Genomic DNA, 22,197 nt, shown 5'->3' on the forward strand with positions numbered 1-22,197 from the left:
CCCTAGGTACATGCCCAAGAGATGTGAACACATATGTCCATGGAAAAACTCACACACAAATGTTCACGGCAGTATGTGTACAAAGGCCAAAATGGGAGATGACCCAAATGCCCGATGGATAAGTAAAACATAATGTATCCTTACAATGGAATAATATTCATCAAGAAAAGGAAGTGAAGTCCTGATATATGTTACAGCATGGGTGAACCTTGGAAACATTGTGCTAAGTAAAAAGTCAGACACAAATAAACAAATATTGTGTGATTCCATTGATATGAAATGTTCAGACCAGGCCAACCTATACAGCCAGAAAGTAGCTTAGTGATTGCCTAGGGCTAGGATAGGGTGTGGGGGGCTGGGCGATGGGGACGATGACCAAGTCAAGGTTACTCCTTGGGCTCAGAAGGATGCTCTGCAATGATCTAAACTTGATGATTGCCCTATTCTATGATTACACGAAAAGCCATTGAGTTATATACACTTTTCTTGGGTGAATTATATGGTATGTGGATTCTATCTCAATAAAGCTGCTGACAAGAAACCAGATATATGGTCTCTGAGGCAAGAAATCATGATGTAAATAAAGTCTATCACTTACTGCCTCAAAATTAACCAGTAGAAGAACTAAAAATATTTATATGGGGAGGAAGGAAGGGAAAAGTGAGGTCTGCATGAGTTAAATCCTTATCTATCAGAGAAAAGGAATCTAGAATGTATAATGCTGACACATTCAGAAGATAATTATTATTTACTTCCTTATTTAGGAAGTAAGAGAAGAAACAGCTAAAAACATGCAAAGGCTTTTCCAATAAGGAACAAGATTTGAGGTGGGACAGACTAAATTCTTTTTTTTTTTAAGTTTATTTATTTATTTTGAGAGAGAGAGAGGGAGGGAGAAGGGGCCAGTAGGGGAGGGGCAGAGAGGGAGGGAGAGAAGGAGAAACCCAGGCAGGGTCCTCACTGTCAGCACGTAGCCCCATGCAGGGCTCGAGCTCAGGAACTCTGAGTTCATGACCTGAGCTGAAATTAAGACCGACTGAGCCACCCTCCGGGCACCCCTGGGTTCTTTTTATTATACCCCTTGCTCCTGGCATCTGGTGGGTAGAGTCTGTGGATGGATGCTGGTGAACATTCTGAAGTGGCCTGGGATGCCACCCCCCCCCCCAAGAGAAATACCCAGCTAGCATCACTGGTTCTAGGTTTAGAAACCCTGGCTTGTTTTATTACCCTCATCGTTGTGTTCACCCTTTGAAGGTTTCTGTTTTTTGTTGTTTATTTTTAGCAGAGAAAACAGCGCAGGCTCTGGGATCTGAAGCCCTGGCTCTCATTGCCACCGCACTTCCTACCTTCCTGATGTGCTGACCTCTCTGTCTCAGTTTACACATCTTGAAAATGGGGGCTAACCGCAGAAGCTGGAGGACCAAGTCGATGCCTGCAAATGACTTTGAGTCCGTAATATTTAGCGTTCAATTTATGTCGGTTACCGTTATTGTGCACAGCTGCGTCCCTCTCCCTGGCAAAAGAGCAGAAGAGGGACAAATAATTCTCGAATGAATGAATTCCAGGCCCCTTCCCTTGAGGCTGGTGCTTCCTTGCTTCTAAACCAGGGGTGTCAGAATGCCTCTCTAAACTCCCCCCCCTCCCCTGGGGGGGGGCATGTTGAGAATTAAGTAATCTGACCTCTGGAAACTCCATTGGAAATGTGAGATGCTGTGTACAGAAGGCTCTTGCTCCTCTGGGGGAGCGGATTGGATGAGTGGGGAACACAGGTTTTCTCTGTCTCCACCAGTCCCCAAAAGGGAGGACCTGTTCCCCCAAAACAGCATGTTAAGTGGCTCTGAAGTTCACCCACTGCTGACCACCCCTGTCAATCCCCACAAAGAAACTGCTTCATCTCCAACTCTGCCTTTTATTCCCTGAGTGGTTTGGGCAAATCACGATACATCTCCGAGCCTCAGTTTGCTCATCTGTAATATGGGAATGTCAGCGTCCACATTGCAAGGATTCCGTAAGAATTCCGGGAGACAAGGAAGCTTGCAAACTGCCTAGCCCAAGTCTGTGGTCATGGCCAGCTTTTGGTTTTGGATAGCATTTGCCTGAGGTCACAGCCCGGAACAAACTGCTAGTGTAGAGCAGTGCGCAAGACCTTGTCTCACCGACGTTCTCGATTAATTGGAGGGGGGTTTTGTTCCCATAATCACCGAGTCTAGAAAGGAGGAAATGTTTTGCCCAAGGTCACAGGGTGGCTACGGCCATCTCTGAGATTTGAGTCCAAAACCAAACTTTCTGACTCTCATCTCAGATTTTTCCACCCCCTGGCTACTGGTAGTTCTCTAACTCCAACCATCATTATTCTTAAAACTTGCAAAGCTGTCCCACCCAACCCCAGGCAGATTTCTTTGAGGCATATTTCCACCCGAGCTTCTCATACTCTGTTTCCCCCCTCATGCCAGTCCCCATCTTGGGGGGTGGGCGGGAATCTAACTCTTTGAGCTAGGGGCAGGTAGGGGGTGAAATGAAAATTAAAAATATATATATATTGGTGAAACTCAAAGGGCTTGCTATCCTGGTAAATTGAATCGAATGGAATTTTATTTTCAGGGGCTCTTTGCCCTTGGCAGTTGTGGGGGGTGGGGAGGAGGCCCGGGAAGTTGAGCTTTCCCTTGGATTTGGGGAAAGGGGACAGCTCCTGGGGTCCTTTTGGAAAGGCCCTCCCCTCATTTCCGGCGCCGCTGCCAGCCTTGGCTGGGCGCCTGGATCCTGTTGCTATGGCGACAGGAAGAGGCGGTGGCGGCGAAAAGCGATGCTGTGGAGAGAAGGAGGCTAGTGGGGGTGGGGTGGTGGCTTTGGAATGGGGATGGGGGCAGGGATGGGGGCTGGGGATGTGGTGGGGGAGGGGGCGCGGGTGGCCTCGATCTCTGACCTCCTTCATCCATCGGAGCCTGGCCCCTCTCCTGTTTTCCTCCAGCTTCCTTCTGATGCCTCCTCAGTCTCTCTCTGTCTCTCGTTCCCGGGGTCTCTCCCAGGCAGGCTCTCTCCACCTCTCTCTCTCTTTCCTTCTGCACCGGCTTTTCTGTGTCCAGGCATCTTCTGCCACTCAGAACCTTCTCCCCTAAATTTCTTTTATTATTCACTCTCTTGTCCGCTCTCTCTCTCCATTTTTCTCTCTCTAAATCATCCTTCTCTCTATTAAGACCTTGCCCCCACCCCCCAATTTCTCTCTCTCCCTTTCTCTGTTTCGTTCTCTCCCCCATCCTCAGTCTCTGTCTGTCTCTCCCCATCTGTCTCTCCTCCCCCTCTCTGGATGACTCTGTCCCTGTCTCTTCTTTCCTTCTGTTATCCCATCCTGACCCCCCCCTCATCCTCTCCCTTACCCCATCCCCCATCTGTTCCCCCAGTCTCTTGGTTTCTCTCTTTGTGTCTCTGTCTCTGTCCCCTTCTCTCTCTGGATATTTCTCTGTGTGTGTCTCTCTCTCCAACTTCCTTCTGCTACCAGCCGCTGCCTCCCCCAAATTTCTCCCTCCCCCATTTCTGTTTCACAGTCTCTGGGTTTCTCTCTTTCCGCTTCTCCTTGTCTCTCTGTGTCTCTCTCCCTCCCTCTCTGGGTCTCTCTCTCTCTTTTCCCTCAGCTTCCTTCTGCCACCCAGACCCTGCCCCCCAATCGTTTCCCTCCCCCCACCTCCTCTCTGTGGCTCCCCCATCCCCAGCGGCTCCCCTCCCCCTCCCTCCCTCCTCCCTCCCTCTCTCGTCCTCCAGCTCCGCACTTTACCCAGCGACACGGGAACCAAATTGTCTCCTCACCTTTTTTTTTTTTTCATCCCGACCCCCACTCCCTTGGGGCCTGAGCTAAGAGCGGCCCCTCAGCCTCCCCTCCCACCTCAACACCCCCCAACCAGGTCGGACGCCTGGGTCCTTCGCTGCTGGGGGAGGGGGAGCAGTGAGAACTGGGAGCCACCAGGGTTTTTCTGGGGGGGGTGCAGGCAGGGGGGCTCATCGTCCCCCTCCCCAGTGCATCGGAGAGTTGACCTATCGTTAACAGAGGTGAGACAGATCTTTTTATTAATCGGAGGTGGGTGGATGTACAAGGAAGGTTCTGTGACCCCCCTAATTCTGGAGGAAGGAGCCAGCCCCTTCAGAGGGAGAAGGGCTGGTGACCCCTGTCATATCCGGAAGCTTTAGAATTGGGGGTCCCCTGCTCCCTCCTCCTTTGCTGCCACTGACAGATGGACTAAAGGAAGAGTCCCTAAAACCAAACAGATTGCCCCTCAAATCGACAGAATGAAAAGATCTTCAAATCTTTTTTTGATGGGAGAATTTCCCTCACTTACCCCGTTTCTATCCCCTGCTGATCCTGGGTTGTGGGGGGCCCAGCTGGGGGAGGGGTACACTTCGGGGTCATGGGATCACTCCGGGGGGGAAGCAGAGATTTGCTAGGACAGTTGAGGTGGTGGTGCTGGTGGTGAGGGGCACAGATGGGGGAGAAGGAGCCAGTAGATAAGAAGAGGAAACTCGGCATCCGTCTGGAGAGGAAGGAGGAAGGGGCCAGAACCAAGGACAGGGGCTGGGGGCCATGAGTGTCCAGTGGGCTGATGGAGGGGATGGTAGGGGCTTCGTGTGGGCAGCTGAGTGGAGGTGGGGAGGGAACACTCGTGTGGGGCACTAGGCCCAGTTGCCATGGAGACACCCCCCATAGACAACCTTTTTCAGTAGCCCCTCCTAAGAGCAGACCCAGGCGGGGCCAGCTGATGGGGGTGGAAAAGGCCAAGGTCACCCTGATGCTAGGACCCAGGGTTTCTTCTGTTTTCTCCTGTTGGCTCCCAGGCTCTTAACTGTAACTGGGGGTTTGGGGAAGAAGTCTAGGAAACAGTGAGTGGTGGAAGGGGGTTAGGGTCGCTTGCCTGGAAGGGAGGGCTGGGGGTGTGGTGGTGGGCATGCTGTGCCTGGGGGGGAATGAACAGACATGGGGGTTGCAGAGTGGACAGTTATGTGTAACTAAAAGAGAGTTGTAGCCTCGTGGATGAAATTTTTCTAAGGGGTACTGACTATGTGGGGCGGGGGGGGGGTCCATGTAAATTTGGAAGAAAGTAGAGCTATCTATACAGCATGTCCCTGCACAGGTGAAAGGGTGTGTGTGCGTTGGGGGGGGGGGGTGTCCCAAGAAGGGAAGTTGGTGAGGACTCATCTAGGGAATTTTCCTGAGTAGATGAGATATTGGTGGAGGAAGGGGATTCTTGATGATGTGAGAGAAGTCAGGGAAGGGGGAAGAGGTTCCTGTAAGTTGAGGAGAGTAGGAGGTCCAAGTGAATTGGGGAGATGTAGAGTTGGGGGGGGTTCATCGGTGTGATAAAGATAACCGGCAGCAAGGGGTATAGTCAGGGGATTTTCAGGCAGTGGGAGATGGTGGAAGGGGCAGAGGAGTGGGGTGGGGGGAGAAGCTGGGCAGAGGGGACGGGGAGCTCCCTGGACAGCAGTGGGAGCTCAGGCCAAACATTGAGCCATTCCTGAATGGAGAGGGACTGGGGGTCTGGGGGGAGGATTCCTGTGAGTACTCCTCTGTGGAGCCCATGGAGGAAATTTTTCTTAATGGAGGAGGAGAAAGTGATGGCACTGATGAGTTTGCCTAAGTTGTAGAGACAGTAGGGGCCAGACTCAAAGACTTCTTTAAGCAAAAGGAGTGTGTGTGTGTGTGTGGGGGGGGCGTTCCTGGAGATCAAGACACGTAGGGGATGGGAGGTGGTCCAAGGGAGACCGTGGGGGCTGTGGAGTGGATGTGATGCAGCTGCGGGCATTCTTCTAAACCAGATGGGTCCAGTGCGAGGTGTTGACTGCCCACGAGAATCCCCCCAGGGGAACTTTTAAAAACCTAGATGCTCAGGGCTACACCCCAGACCAATGAAATGGGGATTGCTCAGGTGGGGTTCAGGTGGGGCACCGGTATCCTGGTGTCTAAGATCCTTTGTTGATTTCCAGGTGCGACTGAGGGATTGGGGTTGAGAAGCTTGGTCCAGAGACGCAGGGGTCTGAGTGGGGAAGTGGGTTCCCATGCAGGAGAGACTGCGGGGGGGTGAGGGTGGCAGTGGTGGTCATCCTGTGGTTCTCAGTTGTGCAAACAGCGAGGATTAGTTGGGAAGAGGTTGGGTTTTTGTTTTTTTTTTTTTAGCTGAGAGATGGAGAGGTTTATTTTTCTTGAGTAGAGGACGTAGTAGGTGAGGAGGTGAAACTTTCAGGGGACTTGGGAAGCCGGGCAGCACTGCATGAGACACGGATGGTGATGTGGGTCTTGTAGGACATGAGGGAGAGAGGGGAGAGGGGTTCCGGTGGAGGGGGGAGCCCAGGGGCTAAAGTGCGGGGTGGCTTGGCCTCTGGGGAAGGTGAGGACGGCGAATGGGGGGAGGGGTTGGAGCGGGAGGGCCCGGGAGGATGTACAGTGGCAGGAACTGTGGTGGGGGTGGGGGCGACTTCTCCCAGTGGGATTAAGTGGGAAGACTGCCCCGGGAGGAGGGAGACTTTTTCAGAGAAAAGGGAGGCAGTGGGAACCACGGTGGAAGGAGTTTCTCCGGCCCCCGGGAAATAGTGGGGGGTGCTCTGTGGGGTGGGGGCGGCAGTGGGGGAGGTACCGTGCCTCTCCACTAATCCCGTATCTGCTCCCCGCCCCCCCCCCCAGCCGGCGACCATGGCCGCCCTCTGACCCCCTCCCCGGCGCGCGCCTCCTCCTCGCCGCCCCCCCCCCCAGCCCAGCCCGGCCGGCCCCGGGCCCCCACTTCTGCCTGCGCTGTGCCCCCCACCCAGCCGCCGGCACGGCCCCGCCCCCGCTGCCCCGGTGGTGGCCCACGGCCCCCCGGCTGCCCGTGGTCAAACTGGAGTCGCTGAAGCGCTGGAACGAGGAGAGGGGCCTGTGGTGCGAGAAGGGGGTGCAGGTGGTGCTGACCACGGTGGGCGCCTTCGCGGCCTTCGGCCTCATGACCATCGCCATCAGCACCGACTACTGGCTGTACACGCGCGCGTTCATCTGCAACACCACCAACCTCACGGCCGGCGACGACGCGCCGGCCCACCGCGGGGGCAGCGGCTCCTCGGAGAAGAAGGACCCCGGCGGCCTCACCCACTCGGGGCTCTGGAGGATATGCTGCCTGGAAGGTAGGGTATGTGGGGGGGGGGGCCGCCTCGCGCCCCTCCTCCCCTCCTCCGGACCTCTCTCCTGCGCGGTGGGCGCCCGCGCGCCCGCCCTCCCTGCTGGGATCCCGGCCTGCATCCCCCACACACACCCTCCTGCCCCTTCCCGTCCCTCCCTCTGCCTCCTTCCTCCGCTGCGCCCTCTGCAATTCCTCCTCGCTTGCCCCCCACCCGGTGTGTGGAGCCTCCGTCCCTCTCCTGGGCAGTCTCACCTCCTCCCCCCACCCCCCACCATCCTCCCCGTGCCCCTGCGCCTCTCCCCACACCCCCACCCCTTTGCCCCTTCTTCCTCCGCTGTCCCCCAGACTTCACGGTGGGTCGTGCCCCATCAGGTCAGAGCTCCTGACCCTCAGCTCCCCCCACCTCCTGTAGACCCCGGCCCTGCCTGCCTCTCCCCTTTAGGGTTTCCGCCAACCTCCCATCCTGGCCCGCGGCCTCCTCTGTTCTCCACACTGCTCTGCTTCATCCCCACTCCGCCACACCTGCTTCCTCTTCCTCCTCCTCCCAGGCCCCATTTCTGGACCCTAAGGCCACTGCGTCCTCCAGTCTCCATCTCTGCTGTGTCTTTGGGTCCTGCTCTGCCTGCTCCGGGCCCTCTGCCTCCCCTCCGCTGGCTCACCTGCCCTCTCCCTCCCACTCAGCTTTGCAGAACACAGAGGCTCTGGGGGTGGGGGTTGGGTAGGCAGGAGACCTGGGGTCCCGGCCCACCATGCCCCACCAGCCCACTATGCCCCACCGTGCATCTGTCCCCTGTGATCGCTGTCTGTTCACCCCCCTGAGCCTCACAGCTCTCCTGCGTGAGCGAGGAGTGCAATGCAATGGTCCGTCGTTTAATTCTGCGAGGCAGGTGCACCCTCCCGTTGGGGGATGAGGAGACTGAGGCTCAGAGAGGTTAAGCCACTTGCCCAAGGTCGCCCAGCTGTGATGGGGGGCAGAACCAAGAGAACTCAGGTCTAAGGGAAGTAATGTGCAGATAAGCTTTGTCTGGTGTGCCAAGCATTTAAAACTGAAACCCAAATCTGAATCAGTTGCCAACGTTTAAAAATAGGGAGACTTCACATTGGAAATCTGATTTCCAGCTTTGTTTGAACCAGTGGACGTTGTGCAGCCTCGTTGTGCAGGGGCCACGGTGGGCCAGCCCAAGTGGCATGTGCTCCTTCAGACCAGGCATGCGGTCCATGTCCTTTCACTGGTCTGACCAAGCACCAGGCACCAGCCACATGTGGAAGTTGGCATCCTGAAACCCTAGGACAGTGTATGGCATATAGTAAAACTACCATTCATTCATTCATTCGTTCATCCGTCCAACGACCAATGTTTATTGACTTTATACTATGTGCCAGGCACTGTTCTTGATTCTGGGGCTACAGCAGTGAAAAACAAAAGATCCCTGGATTTGTATGTGTTATATTCCAGAACGACAGGCAAATAATCAGAAAGATAAGTAAGCAAAAGTTTTAGGGTATTAGATGGCACTCAGTGCTAAGGGGGACAGAGGAGGGGATGGAATGTGTTAGGACACTTACGTGAAGTTGCAGGTGAGGAGACTAGGTCAGGCTTTGCCGAGCAGGTGACCCTGGAGTGGAGGTCTAAAGGAAGTGAGAGATAGAGCCGCGTGACTCTCCGGAGGAAAGATACAGCCAGTGCAAAGGCCCTGAGGTGGGAGCCTGTGTGTGTGGTCACCGGCAGAGTGAGTGAAGGGGACGTGATGGGGCAATTGAAGAGACAAACAGACCCTGTCTCCCGAGTTCTAGGTCCTGGGACCAGGGTTCCTGAGCAGAGGAGAAACAAGAACTGACTTACACTGAGAGACAAAAGGCGAACAGGCAGGCAAGAGGGGGAACGGGAGGTGGTTTTTCTGGAGGGGGAGCCGTGGAGTTGAAGAAGTGATTTGAATTCAGAGCATGTCCCAAAGCTAAAGCGGTGGCAGGGTGGCTGTGGGATGTGAGAGAGAGAGAGAGAGGAGTCTCTAAAACAGCATCTCCCAACCTCAGCACTGTTGACACTTTGGTGTGGATCGCTCCGTGTTGTGGGGGCCGTCCTGCTTAGCGGCATCCTGGCCTCCACGTTCTCCATGCCAGGAGCAGTCCCCAAGTCGTGACAACCCAAATTGTCAACTGTCTCTGGTCTAGGAATAAACTCACCCCTAGTTGAGAGTCACTGCTCCCAAGGCTGTGGGAGACTGAGAACGGGGCGAGATGCCGGGGGGGGGGGGGGGGGAGGTGGGGGGGGGAACACCCAAAGGGTGGAACAGCGGGGGTTTTGTTACGTTTATTTTATCGTCTCTGATCTAATTTATTGTGAGGAGCAATATCATGAGCTGTTTTGGCCACGCTAAATTTAGGATGCCTACTAGAGCCATCACCTGGGACAGGGGCAAGCATAGAAAAGTGCCATACAGTCAGTATTTTAGGGTCTGTGGACCCTCCGGTCCCTGTCACAGCCACTCGCGTATGAAGGAGAGAGACCACGTTCCAGTTAAACTCGTGCACGGACACCGGCTTCTGAATTTTCATATCTTTCTCACGTGCCACGAAATAGCCTCCTTTGATATATGTATTTTTTTTCAATCACTCAGAAAGCATAAAACCCATTCTTTCACTGGCTTTGGCAGGCTGGGTTTGACCCTTAGGTTGTGGTTTGCTGACCCCTGGTCTAGGCTGTTAGTGATATGACTGAGGAGGCCAGAGTTCGACAGTCTGGGCGGGAGATATAAATGGGAGGGGGTCATTGCATATGGATGGATGAGGTCACCTAGAGAATGAGGAGGGAAACAAACCAATTAGCTAAGGGCTGCAGCCTGAGCTAGTCCACTGTTAACAGAGATGAGAGCACCTGCGAAGGAGCCCAGGAAGCAGGGGCCGTGGAGGTTTGGGGAAGATGAGGTAAGCGGGTGTCCTGGAAACCAAAGCAAGTGTCCAAGTGTCTTGAGGAGGGTGTAGACGAAGGCTGGCTTTATTATTACTGTAACTGTCATTTATTGGTCTCTGAAATCCCACGATAAGCCTGTTCCATACGGACTCCTGTTATCTCCACCTTCTAGAAATGGCAGCTAAGGCTCAGAGAAAGCCGAGTGGCTTTCCCAAGGTCACACAACCAGTATGTTTTAGAGTCTGGATTTGAATCCAGGTCTGGTTTATCTCCTAGGAGAACAGAACAATGCATCCATCAGCCTCCAGCCCATCGGGGACCTGGGAATGTAGAAAGCGAACCCCCTGAGCCATTGCCTCCTGAAGGCACCGTCTTCCCCGGAGACTTGGGGTCTCATTCCCATGTCCCTGTGAGTCTCCCCGACAGATGCGGCAGATGGAGTGACTGAGGATTGCAGACTTTAGGACCAGGCTCATTGGGTTTACCTCCTGTCTGCCATGCACAGCAAGGTGACCCAGGGCCACATATTTAACCTCTCTGTTCCTCCTTTCCATCATCTGTGAAATGGGGATTGGAATAGTCTCCCTCCCCCAACCCATAGGGATTTCAGAGGGATTCAGTGAGCTACCATTGTAAAGCACTTAAAAGGCCAGCAGGCACAGAGTAAGGGCTAGATTATGTCATTTCATTTTGTTGTAGTTCTTCTTCTAATTATTATTCAGAATTCAGGTGACTGCCCTGAGGCCCCCCCTTCCCCTTCCTTGATAACCCAGAAGCCCCAGCCTCTGATCCAGCACTACCCAACAGAAATGCATATATGACTTAAATTTTTCTAGGAGCTACATTCAAACAAGGAAAAGGGAGAAGGTTCAATGAATATAATTTAAAAAATAGAAATTATAAATTTATAATAAATCAGTATAAAGGTTAATAATATGTTTTATTTAAGCGAGCATAGCCAAAATTATCATTTTAATATGTAAGCAATATAAAGTATTATTGATGGAATATTATGCTTTTTTTTAATACTAAGTCTGAAATTTGGTGCATATTTTATGTTCACACCTCACCTCAGTTGCCACGTTTCTGGTGCCCAAAAGCCACCTGTCAGGACTCAATGGACCCACAGCTCCATTTATTGGAGCAAGTTATCTGAAGCCCCTGTGTTCAGGACTTTTCACGCCTTATCTCACCGAATTCTGCTAATTGTGCCAAGGGGGGAAGGTACTATTACCATTCGAGTTTGTCAGAGGAGGACGCTGATGGCCAGAAAGGGAAGTGAGTCAGCCACATGGCCATGTGAGGGTCAGAGCAGGCTGGAGCCCACATCCCCACACGTCCTCACTGCAGCACCCAGCCCTTTTACACCCACCCCACCCAGGTCTGTGCTAGGCAGACTCTGGGGGGGACCCAGGGACACATCACTGCCATCCCTGCACATGAAACCTCCTGGCTCAGCCCCGTCAGGTCAGATGATACACAGATGCATGCTGCACAGCCCCCTGTATTCTGCACTCAACTCTGTATTTCACTGAACACTTTTCAAACCCTATGAGGTCATATCATTGTCCTCATTTTCCATAGGAGGAGGCTGAGACTCAGGGGCATTCAAGTGCCCAAAAGCCACACAGCTGGGAAGTGGCCACCCAGGGAATGTGAGTCCAGAGTCCATGCTCCTGGCCACCACAGCCACCGTGCTCCCCTGCCTTAAATACGTGTGCCCCTGAAGTTCAGCTGCACTTAATCTCCTCCCCATGATTTACCATCTACATGGGACCGAGCAACTTCTTCCACTCTGTGCCTCAGTTTTCTCATCTGTAAAGTGGGGATATCGTTACTGTCCAGTAGCCCCGGGACTCGTCATAATTATCGCGTGCGTCAATACCTGTCAGATGCTTGGACAGGTGCCTGGTGTGTGGTTAGCCCTTAGTAACTACTAGTTATCATTACTGCTGTCATCACTAATCTGTTGAGAGGGTCTATGATTAATTAATTAATTATGATTCATGTTTTGAGAGAAGTGATGTGATCCCATTCAAGAAAAGGAGAGAACTTGAACCCACAGTCTTACCTACCACACCATAATGCATGGGCTGATGGATAAGACTTGCGCTTGAGAGGTATACAATCAATCATTCATTCCTTTTTTATTAAAAAAAATTTTGTTTTTAACATTTATTTATTTTTGAGACAGAGAGAGACAGAGCATGAATGGGGGAGGGTCAGAGAGAGGGAGACACAGAATCCGAAACAGGCTCCAGGCTCTGAGCTGTCAGCACAGAGCCCGACGCGGGGCTTGAACTCACGGAGCGGGAGATCATGACCTGAGCTGAAGTCGGACGCTTAACCGACTGAGCCACCCAGGCGCCCCGTCATTCCTTTTTTAAAAAAATTGTGGTAAAATATAAGTTAACAAAACATAATAATATATATAATCAATTATTGATGTAATATCAATATTGATAAGACTTATCAATATTGATAAGTCTTGCGCTTGAGAGGTATATAATCAATCAATCATTCATTCCTTTAAAAAAAAAAACTGTGGTAAAATATAACATAACAAAACATAACATTAAACAGTATCATCATAACTGTTTTCAGGCGTAGAGTACAGTTAGCGTTAAGTACGCTCACATGGCTGTGCACCCATTCTCCAGAACCCTTTCCATCTTGCAAAATGAAACCGTTCCCATTAAAGAACTCCCCCTCCCCCCTCCCCCAGCCCCCGGAACCCACCATCCTACCTTCTGTCTCTATGAATTTGACTCCTCCAGGGACCTCATATAAATAGAATCGTACAAATATTTGTATTTTTATGACTGGTTTGTCTCACTCAGCGTAATGTCCTCAAGGTCCGTCCATGTGGCAACACGTCAGAATTCCCTTACTTTTTAAGGCTGAATAATATTCCATTATACGTAGAGATCACATTCTGTTTATCCATTCATTTGTCAGCGGACACTTGGGTTGTTTTTGGCTGTTGTGAATAATGCTGCTGTGAATATGGGTGTGAATGTATTTCTTAGAGACCCTGCCTTCTAATTCTCTTGAGTCTACACCCAGAAGTGGAATTGCTGGGTCATATAGTGATATCGTTTTTCACCTTTTGAGGAATCTCCATACTCTTTTCTGTAGCAACTGCAACATCTTACACCCCCACCAACAGTGCACAAGGATTCCAATTTCTCATCCTCACCAACGCTTATTTTCTGTTTTACTTTTTTTTTTTTTAAATAGTAACCATCCTAAGGACTATGATGTGGTATCTCATTGTGGTTTTGATTTGCATTCCCCTAATGATGAGTGATGTGGAGCCTCTTTTCAAGTGCTTGGACCCATTCAATCATTCTTTCATAAAAACATTTATTAAGCACCTACTAAGTGCTAGGCATTGTTGTAGATGCTCGGGATACAGTGGTGAACAGCCCATAGCCTATATTCCAGTAGGGCAAACTGCTGTGTGTTTTAATTCTGCTTCCACCCCTCCCCCCATCAGCTGTGAATTGATGAATCCTTTCTGTGTCTCTGCTTCCTCATCTGGACAATGGGTATATCGACTGATATCAACTGAGCACTTAATTATGTTCTATGCAAAGTGCTAAATCTCTTTACCTGGATTCAATCCTCACAACCCCATGACATAGGTCCTATCATCCCCTCTTTATAGGTGAAAGGATTGAAGCCAATTGGCCTCAGTAATACCAACAAGGTCACAGAATAAGGACACGACGGCGTCGGGTTTCATTGTCAAGCAGCGTGGCTCCAATTCCCAACGTTTGGCCACTGCCCAGCACCAATAACATTATCTATTTCATAGGACTCTTGGGAGCTCCGGATGAGTTAATCCACCTAGGAAGCACTTAGCAAGTGTTAGCGATTAGTGGAATTACTCACTGCCTTATATTCCTTCTTCCCAATCCTTTCCTTTATCTCCATTCCCTGCCATCTTCTGCCTCCAGCCTCCCCTTCTGCTATCCTTATATTCATTCATAATTTCATTCATTCATTCAACACCCATTTCTTGAGGCCTCCTTTGTGCCAGGCAATGCTAGGGACACACGAGGAATCAGACCCCATGCTTTCCTCCTGCAGAAACTCCCAGTTTGCTGAGGAAGGAGCTCATAAATGAACCCTATGCATGCCAAAAAAAAAAAAAAAAAAAAAAAAGGAGGGGGAGGGGTACCGCAGGGCGCTGTTCCCGGAGGAACTCCGCTCTCCTGGAGGGGGAGACTGACCCAACTTTGGTAGGAGGCGTGCGCGCGCACAGGGAGAGCTTCCTCAAACAGGTACCCTGTGAGCCTCCCACTTGCAGAGTAAGTTTTTCATCAGTGAAGAATGTGAACGGAATCCACAGCATGGGCAAAGGCCTGGAGGTTGGAAGGAGCCTGGAGAATCGAGGAAACTAAGTGTATTTATATTTATACTTACATATCAATCTCCAGCTGTGTGCTAGAGGTAGTAGAATAGGAACCGTCCCCAAAGTGAGAGGGAAGACGGGTCCCCAAAGGGTGTGAGGATGAGGAGTCTGGGATGGAAGAAGGGGGTAAGACTGCATGACGTCTAGAGGCATACCTCCTCGAATGCCTCTACTTGCTCCAGCCACTCCAACTTCCCGAGGATTCCAGGTAAGAGGCTCGGAATCCCTTTCCCTAGAGGCAGAACAGAAGAGACTACAACTCCCATGATCCACTGGGGCTGAGCGTTCACAATTGGATTTAAGACTCCATGGAGCCTCATGGGAAATGTAGTCCTCGCCTTCTGTGCCCTCCTTGGTTTTCTCACGCATTTTCAGACCCGTCGAGTTCAGAGTTGCAGAGCGCCTTGACATTGCCTAAACCAGCACCTTCTTTCTTAGGGGTAGGCAGAAGGCCAGAGAGGTTGAGTGTCCTAGCTCGGGTTACAGGGCAAGGGTCCTTGTGGCCTTTTAGCGAGTGTTGCGTGGGTTTTTCTTTCTTTTTCTTTTTTGGTGGGAAAACCGAGGCCTTAGAGGTTTAAAGTTTGACCCAGATGCTGACAGGCCCAGGAGCCAGGATGTCCTGTCTCTCAATAGGCCCAGAAGGAAGAAGGGATTTGGGGAAGAGGGGGTCGTCTCTCACAGGGGAGTTCCCCCAACTCTTAAGTACACCCCCCACCATCACCCCCATCCCCCTCCAGGGTTGAAAAGAGGTGTCTGCGTGAAGATCAACCATTTCCCGGAGGACACGGACTACGACCATGACAGCGCGGAGTATCTGCTCCGTACGTGGGGGTCTGGGTCAGAGTGGGGGCGCTGCTGGGACGGGGAGGGGCGCCTAGAGAGCGGAGAGGGGGCTGGGGAGCGGCACTTAGATCGACACGCGGAGATGAACTTGTCAGCCAATCCAAATCCAGATGCTGAGATCCTCTGGCTCCCTATTGGCTCAGTGATCCCTCTCCCGCCCCCTCCTCTCACCTCGAGGCGGGCTGATGGGGGATCCTGGGAGGGGATTGGCCGCCTTGCTGCTCGGCGCCCTTGGCAACACTGCTCTGTGACTGGCTGTCGGTGTCTGGGCTGGGATTGGCCAGTGCGCCCTGGGCCGTGAGGCAATCTGCGGCGCGGACTGGCCACTCTCTCGAGCAGGCTGGGGAAGCCGGTGATGCGATTGGTAGCTACGCCGAGAACGCGGCAAATCCTGAATTATGATTGGCTGCGGCCTCAGCCAGCTCAGAAATCGCAAAATCCGTTTGCTGGGGTTTGGAGGGTGGGTGGGAAAGACTGCAGAGAGAAAGACAGACAAGACAGACAGACACACACAAGCGAAGACCGGAGCAATAGATGGAGCCAAGCAGAAGCATGGGGGTGACACAGAAGAGGAGGAAAGGAGGGGAACCCAAAGAGGGACATGAAGCCAGGCAGAAAGGGGTGGTGGATAAGATTTTAAGAGATTTGATAGATCTGGAGAAAGGAAAGAAATACGCAGAGAAGGAAGGCAAAGAGAGAAAGAGAGAGGGGTCACAGAGAAGTTCAGAGAGAGGGAGAGTGATATTGAGAAAGGAAAAAGAAAAATAAATACACCAGGAGAGAGAAAAATAGCCCGAAGGAGAAAGAAAAAGGCGGGAGAAATAGAGAAATTTTAAAGGGGAGAGAGAATGAAACAAAAAACGAAATAATCAGAACACAGGCAGAGAGAGAGAATGGGAGGATTCCAGCGAGAGAAGCGGAGACAAAAACTGGTGAGGAGAGCAAAGGGCCGCATCTGACTCCCTGGCTCCCCACTCTCTCTCTCCCCTCCTTTCCCTCGCAGGAGTCGTCCGGGCCTCCAGCATCTTTCCCATCCTCAGCGCCATCCTGCTGCTGCTCGGGGGCGTGTGCGTGGCGGCCTCCCGGGTCTACAAATCCAAGAGGAACATCATTCTGGGCGCAGGGATCCTGTTCGTGGCAGCAGGTGAGAGGCAGAGGGAGGGGGCGGCCGGCTGGGGCGGCCCACCTGCGCGCGCGCGCGCACACGTGTGCGCATGTGTGCGCGCGCGCGTGCGTGCGTGTGTGTGTGTGTGTGTGTGTGTGTGTGTGTGTGCCGGCGCGTTTGCAAAGCCACCCTGCCCCAGGCGCCTGCGGGGGCCTAGAGCCTTCCTAGGCTCTTCCTAAGCTCCATCGCCACCCGCTGGGCAAGGTAGGTGTCGCCTTAGCGCTGTCTTCGGGATGGGGGGGAGGGGAACAACCCAGCACTGACAGGTGTCTAGCGCGTAATCGGGATTGCGGGGAGTTTAGGTTCCAAAACCCGCGCGGTTATGGAGACGGAAGGGGCGGGGCTTGGTGAAGGGGGTCGGGATCTTGGGGATTGATGGGTGGGGCTGGCATCCGAGGACTGGGCGGGACCGGGAGAAAGTAATTTGGCTGCAGATAGAGGGGGAGGAACCTGCTTTAGGGGGCGGGGCCTCGTGGACCTTGGTGGATTCAAGAAGAGGCTGGTGCTGGAAAACCATCCGGACTAACTTGGAGTGAGGCTCCCCACGCTCCTCTCCCTCCTCCCTCCCCCGCTTTTCTACATGAAATGAGTAGTGCTCGGAAATTCCAGGGGGCAGAATTCGGAGAAGGGGAAGGATTTAGCATAAAGAGCAGGGTGTGCTTTGGCGGTGGATCAAGAGCTGCTTTTGAGCCAGAAGACTAGAAAGGCGGGGGCCAGGCGTAAGAGGGGACCCGCAGGGGGCGGGGTTTGACAAGTTGGAGGCGGGCTTAGGGTAGACGGGTGGGTGGGTGTGTGTGAACGTGCTCTAGTAAAGACGAATTTTAGACCAGCAGGGGGAGGGCCTAGACTAGATAACCAGTCTGGGTTAATACCATGAAGAGTTTACATCAGCAAGGTACCGGGCCTAGAGAATCAGGCAGAAGTACCTCATTAACAGAGTTTAAAGGAGCATAGGGCCCAAGAGAAAACCCAGCTTTATAACGTTAAGGGTAGAGTTAGACCAGCCAGGGTAGGGCCTGTAAACACAGGCTGGGATCACCTCATCACGGGCAGGGTTTAGACCAGACTGAGCAGGGCCTGGGCTAGCTGGGAGTTCGGCCCTCTAGGGGTGGGCCCTAGATCAACTCGGGAGGAGTTTAGACCATCTGTGACAGGACTCGGGCCAGCCAGGGCCTGAACCGCCTAGGGCCGTGGGGCTGGGGCGTGGTCCAGACTAGGCTGTTTTGGGGCAGGGCCTGGGTTAGCTGGGGCAGGGGGAAGTTTAGAGGACCTGGGACGGGGCAGGGACTATTCGGGGTGGGGCCTACACCTCCAGGGGTTGGGGCTTAGACCAACAGGGGCGGGGCCTACACCGCCCTGGGGTGGGACTTAGGTCCGCCTGGGCGGGGTCTGCACCTCTTGGTTGGAGTGTAGGACACCTGGGATAGGGCGAGGACTATCTAGGGCGGGGCCTATGCCACCTGGGGGTGGAGCTTAGACCAGGGCAGGGCGGAGCCTGGGCCAGGTTGGGAGGAGTTCAGGGCACCTGGGACGGGACAGGAATCGTCCAGTGCGGGATAGGGAGCATTTGGGGAGGGGGCCCTACACCACCGAGGCGTGGGTCTTAGACCAATGCGGGGTGGAACATGGGCTAGCCGGGGAGGAATTTAGAAACCTGGGACAGGACATGGACCGTCCGGGTCAGGACAGGGAGCATTTGGGGCAGGGCTTACGCCGCCTGGGGGTGCAGCTTAGGCCAGAAGGGGCGGGGCCTGAGCCAGCTGGGTTGGAATTCCGGGAACCTGGGGCGGGGCTGGGACTGGTGGGTAAGGATAGGGAGCACTTGGGGCGGGGCCTGGGCCAGGTGGGGAGGAGTTTACAGCACTTGGGACTGGAAGGGGCCGTCTGGGGCGTGACAGGGGGCACTTGGGGCGGGGCCTATACCGCCAGGGGGTGGAGCTTAGACCAGACGATTTCCGGGGCCTGGGCAGCTCAGGAGGAGTTCAGGGCACCTGGGACGGGACAGGGAGCACTTGTAGCGGAGCCTACACCGTCCGGGGGTGGAGCTTAGACCAGCCGGGGCGGGGCCCGGGGCAGCTTGGATGAGTTCAGGGCACCTGGGGCCGGGCTGGGACGGGCGGGGCGGGGCGGGGGCGGGGCCGGGGGTGGCCTCCAGGCTCCCGTCTGACCGTCCCCGCCCAGGCCTGAGCAACATCATCGGCGTGATCGTGTACATCTCGGCCAACGCGGGCGAGCCGGGTCCGAAGCGGGACGAGGAGAAGAAGAACCACTACTCGTACGGCTGGTCCTTCTACTTCGGCGGGCTGTCGTTCATCCTGGCCGAGGTGATCGGCGTGCTGGCCGTCAACATCTACATCGAGCGCAGCCGCGAGGCGCACTGCCAGTCTCGCTCGGACCTGCTCAAGGCCGGCGGGGGCGCGGGCGGCAGTGGCGGGAGCGGCCCCTCGGCCATCCTCCGTCTGCCCAGTTACCGCTTCCGCTACCGCCGCCGCTCCCGCTCTAGCTCCCGCTCCAGCGAGCCGTCGCCGTCGCGGGACGCGTCTCCCGGCGGCGCCGGGGGCCCGGGCTTCGCCTCCACGGACATCTCCATGTACACTCTCAGCCGCGACCCGTCCAAGGGCAGCGTGGCCGCGGGGCTGGCGGGGGCCGGCGGCGGCGGCGGCGGTGGCGGAGCCGGCGGGGCGTACGGCGGCGCGGCGGCGGGCGCGGGCGGCGGCGGCGGGGCGGGCGCCGAGCGGGACCGCGGGGGGGCGCCCGGCTTCCTCACGCTGCACAATGCCTTCCCCAAGGAGGCGGGCGGCGGGGTCACGGTCACGGTCACCGGGCCGCCCGCCGCGCCCGCGCCCGCCCCGCCTGCGCCCGCGGCGCCAGCCCCCGGGACCCTGGCCAAGGAGGCCGCCGCCTCCAACACCAACACGCTCAACAGGAAAACCACGCCGGTGTAGGGGCGCGCCGGGGGGCGCCGAGGGGGCGTGTCCGGGGCGCGTGCGCGGGCGCGCGTGCAACGAGGCTGCCGGGGTGGGGCGGGGGCGCCCCCCCTCCCCCCTCCCCGCGAGCGCGCTGGAGAACTGCGTGGCCCTCCCCGCGCCCCGCCTTCCGATCGGGGACCCTGAGGGAGGGAGCCGTCAGGAGGGGGCGTCGTGTTTTATTTATTTACTTTTTTTTGTGGGTTGGCGGGGCGGGGGGAGGGCTGTGGAGTTTTTTTGCAGTTTTGAGATGTTTTCTTTTTAATGTTTTGCTGTGTGCATGTGGGGGCGGGGCGGTGGGGGAGGGAGGGACTCCCAGCCCAGCCCGGCCCAACTCCTGGAGAGGGGCCCATAACACACGAATATATAGTTATACCTACAAACTATATATATGCCCTTTGTAAAGAGATAGAAAGGTAAAGAGAAGGCAGGCAGAAAGGCAAAGTAACGAGGAGTGGATGTGGGCATTCATTCATTTTTTCATTCATTATTCCACAAGGGTTTATTAAGTGCCTGTTGTGTACCAGGAAGGCGCTGGAGAGGGAACATAAACAGGCGATCAGAGTGACTGGTTCATTCATTATCCGAAATTTATTTGTGCACCTAAGCACTAGGCGTTGTGCCAGATGCTGAGGCTACAGAAAGGAGGAAGACAGACAGGGTCTCCCCAGCGTCCTCCAGAGTTTGCATCTTGTGCAGGAGACAGACGTTAATCAAAGAACTGTGTGTACAAGCAGCAAGGTACAGTTAGGACACAGGAGAAGTCTGAAATGCTACAAAATGTTCTGTCAGGGATGGGTAACCCAGTTTAAAAGGAAGAAATATTTTAGCTGACATTGAAAGGATGACAGGAAGCCAGCCAGGTGAGGCTGGAAGTGTGGCAGCCAGAGAACAGCATATGCCAAGGCCCAGGGGCAGGAAGAGCTTAAGGGAGGGCTACGGCATAGTGCGCTGGGTGCAGATGGGCCAAGATGATGCCGGAGATGTAAACAGAGCCAGACTGCCCAGGGCCTCAGGATTTTGGATTTTATTCTGAGGGCAGCAGGGGGCCCTGGAATGGCTTTCAAAGGGAACATAACGTGAATGGAGTACAAAAGGGAGGCAGGAACTCAAAGAAGAGAGTGAGAGGCAGAGACAGGCTGAAATTCAGCATCAAACACAGGCACTGGCCCTTGAAACTCACACTCCTGGGAGGACGCAGATAATCACACAAAATACTGAAGCACAGGCATGGTGTCTGGTGCGATTTAGACATTTGTGTTTCATTCATTCATTAATTCAGCCATTCACTCATTGACATTTCTGTGCCTCTGCGAACACACCAGGCAGTATGTTGGAATCAGGATTGCCCCAGATGAAACAGACCCTCTCCTTGCTCTCAAAGAGGAGTCGTCAAAAACTGCAATCCAGGCAGGGTGATGGGCACTGTGACAGGGACCACAATGGGGAGAACAGAGTGACCAAGTCCCAGGAGTGGGCTGTACTCAGGGAGACTTCCTGGAGAACATAAGTCCCAGCCTAGGTTTAAAAAGGATGAGTAGGAATCTGCCAAGGGATGAAGGGGGTGACTCATGCAAAGGCCAGGGGGGCGACATTGCATGCTGTACTGGGGACAGAGCTCAGAGATCTGGGATGCTGGAGGACGGGGGTGGTGGTGGTGGTTAGGTCAGAGAAGCAGCTGGAAACCAGAGTCAGAAGTGCTGGAGTTCCAGGCTGCGGGGTTTGGGCTTTATTCTGAGGGTAGTGGGGAGACGGGGGACAGCTTTGAGCAGCAGAAGGGCAGGACTGGACGTGGGTGTGAGAAGGAGCCACTCGGGAAAGGGGTGAACAGGAGGCTGGTGCTGTGGGATGTGGCCAGTGAGCTGAGCAAGGGCTGTGGGGTGCAGGGGGATGCATCTGAAGGCTATGGACGATGCAGGAAGCACATGGTGCTTAGTGGATGTCCCTTTGCTCAGTGAATATCTCCCAAGGTCTCCTGTGTGGCAGGCCCTGTGCAGGGCGATGCTGGGGGTTGGAGATGCTTCAGACCCTGCCCTGCCCTCTAAGGCCCCCCCAGTCTTGTGGGAAGCCAGACACGGACACAAATGGGGAGGGGTGGTAATTGGTGGTGCCCAGGGGCAGCCTCTGTCCCGATGACGATGACGAAGTGAGGCAGCAGAAAGGGGCAGAGCAAAGGAGGGACAGAATCAGGTTGGGTGTTGGGAGTTCCCCTCAGGCGCCTTGTGGGTAGTGGGTAGACTAGAAAGAGGGGGAGCCTGGAGGGCAGAGGGCCAGGGAGGAACTCCCTGGGGACAGTTGCAGGGAGAGAAGGTGGAGAGTGTGGGGAAAGGAATACAAGTTAGCAAGAGTCAGAGAACTGAGTGTAGGGAAGATGTATGGAGAGAAGGGCAGGGAGTGGTGGAGTCAAAAGAGTTTGGTGGGAGGAGGAAGGCCTGGTTAGGGCGCAGTGGAGTCTAGGTCCAAAGGCCAAACCTAGAGCGAGAAAGAGGGGGAAGATGGGCAGAAGGCGGGGAGGAGAGAGAAGTGGGGGAGGGGGGCGGGGGAAGGAGGGGGAGGAAGGCAGGATGAGGGAAAGCTGAAGACACTGAGGGTGACCTGGAGAGGAGAGATGTCTCAACACACAAAACCACACAGAGATGGGGAGGTGGACCTACAGAGAAGTATCCAGAGACATGCCCAGAAGGAAGCGTGGAGACTTGGAAGCTTGCACAGCGGACAGGACGGGAATGACCCATGTCTTTGGTTTTGTCTTCAGGATT

The 22,197-nt window shown here is 54.4% G+C and overlaps 2 protein-coding genes across 2 annotated transcripts; both read left to right on the top strand.

Annotated features, from left to right (window-relative positions):
• Positions 1-371: 371 nt before the first annotated feature.
• On the top strand, positions 372-6,802 carry LOC128313181 (proline-rich protein 36-like). The gene is made up of 3 exons (XM_053210110.1): positions 372-385; positions 2,991-4,041; positions 6,665-6,802. Exons 1-3 carry the CDS (start codon positions 372-374, stop codon positions 6,686-6,688), a joined length of 1,089 nt encoding a protein of 362 aa, XP_053066085.1. The 3' UTR covers positions 6,689-6,802.
• On the top strand, positions 6,665-21,988 carry CACNG8 (calcium voltage-gated channel auxiliary subunit gamma 8). The gene is made up of 4 exons (XM_027036998.2): positions 6,665-7,137; positions 15,202-15,285; positions 16,311-16,451; positions 18,654-21,988. The coding sequence occupies exons 1-4, from the start codon at positions 6,960-6,962 to the stop codon at positions 19,415-19,417; spliced, it is 1,167 nt and encodes a 388-aa protein (XP_026892799.2). The 5' UTR covers positions 6,665-6,959; the 3' UTR covers positions 19,418-21,988.
• Positions 21,989-22,197: the final 209 nt, after the last annotated feature.

Source organism: Acinonyx jubatus, chromosome E2 (genome assembly GCF_027475565.1).
Source record: "Acinonyx jubatus isolate Ajub_Pintada_27869175 chromosome E2, VMU_Ajub_asm_v1.0, whole genome shotgun sequence".
Taxonomy (NCBI): domain Eukaryota; kingdom Metazoa; phylum Chordata; class Mammalia; order Carnivora; family Felidae; genus Acinonyx; species Acinonyx jubatus.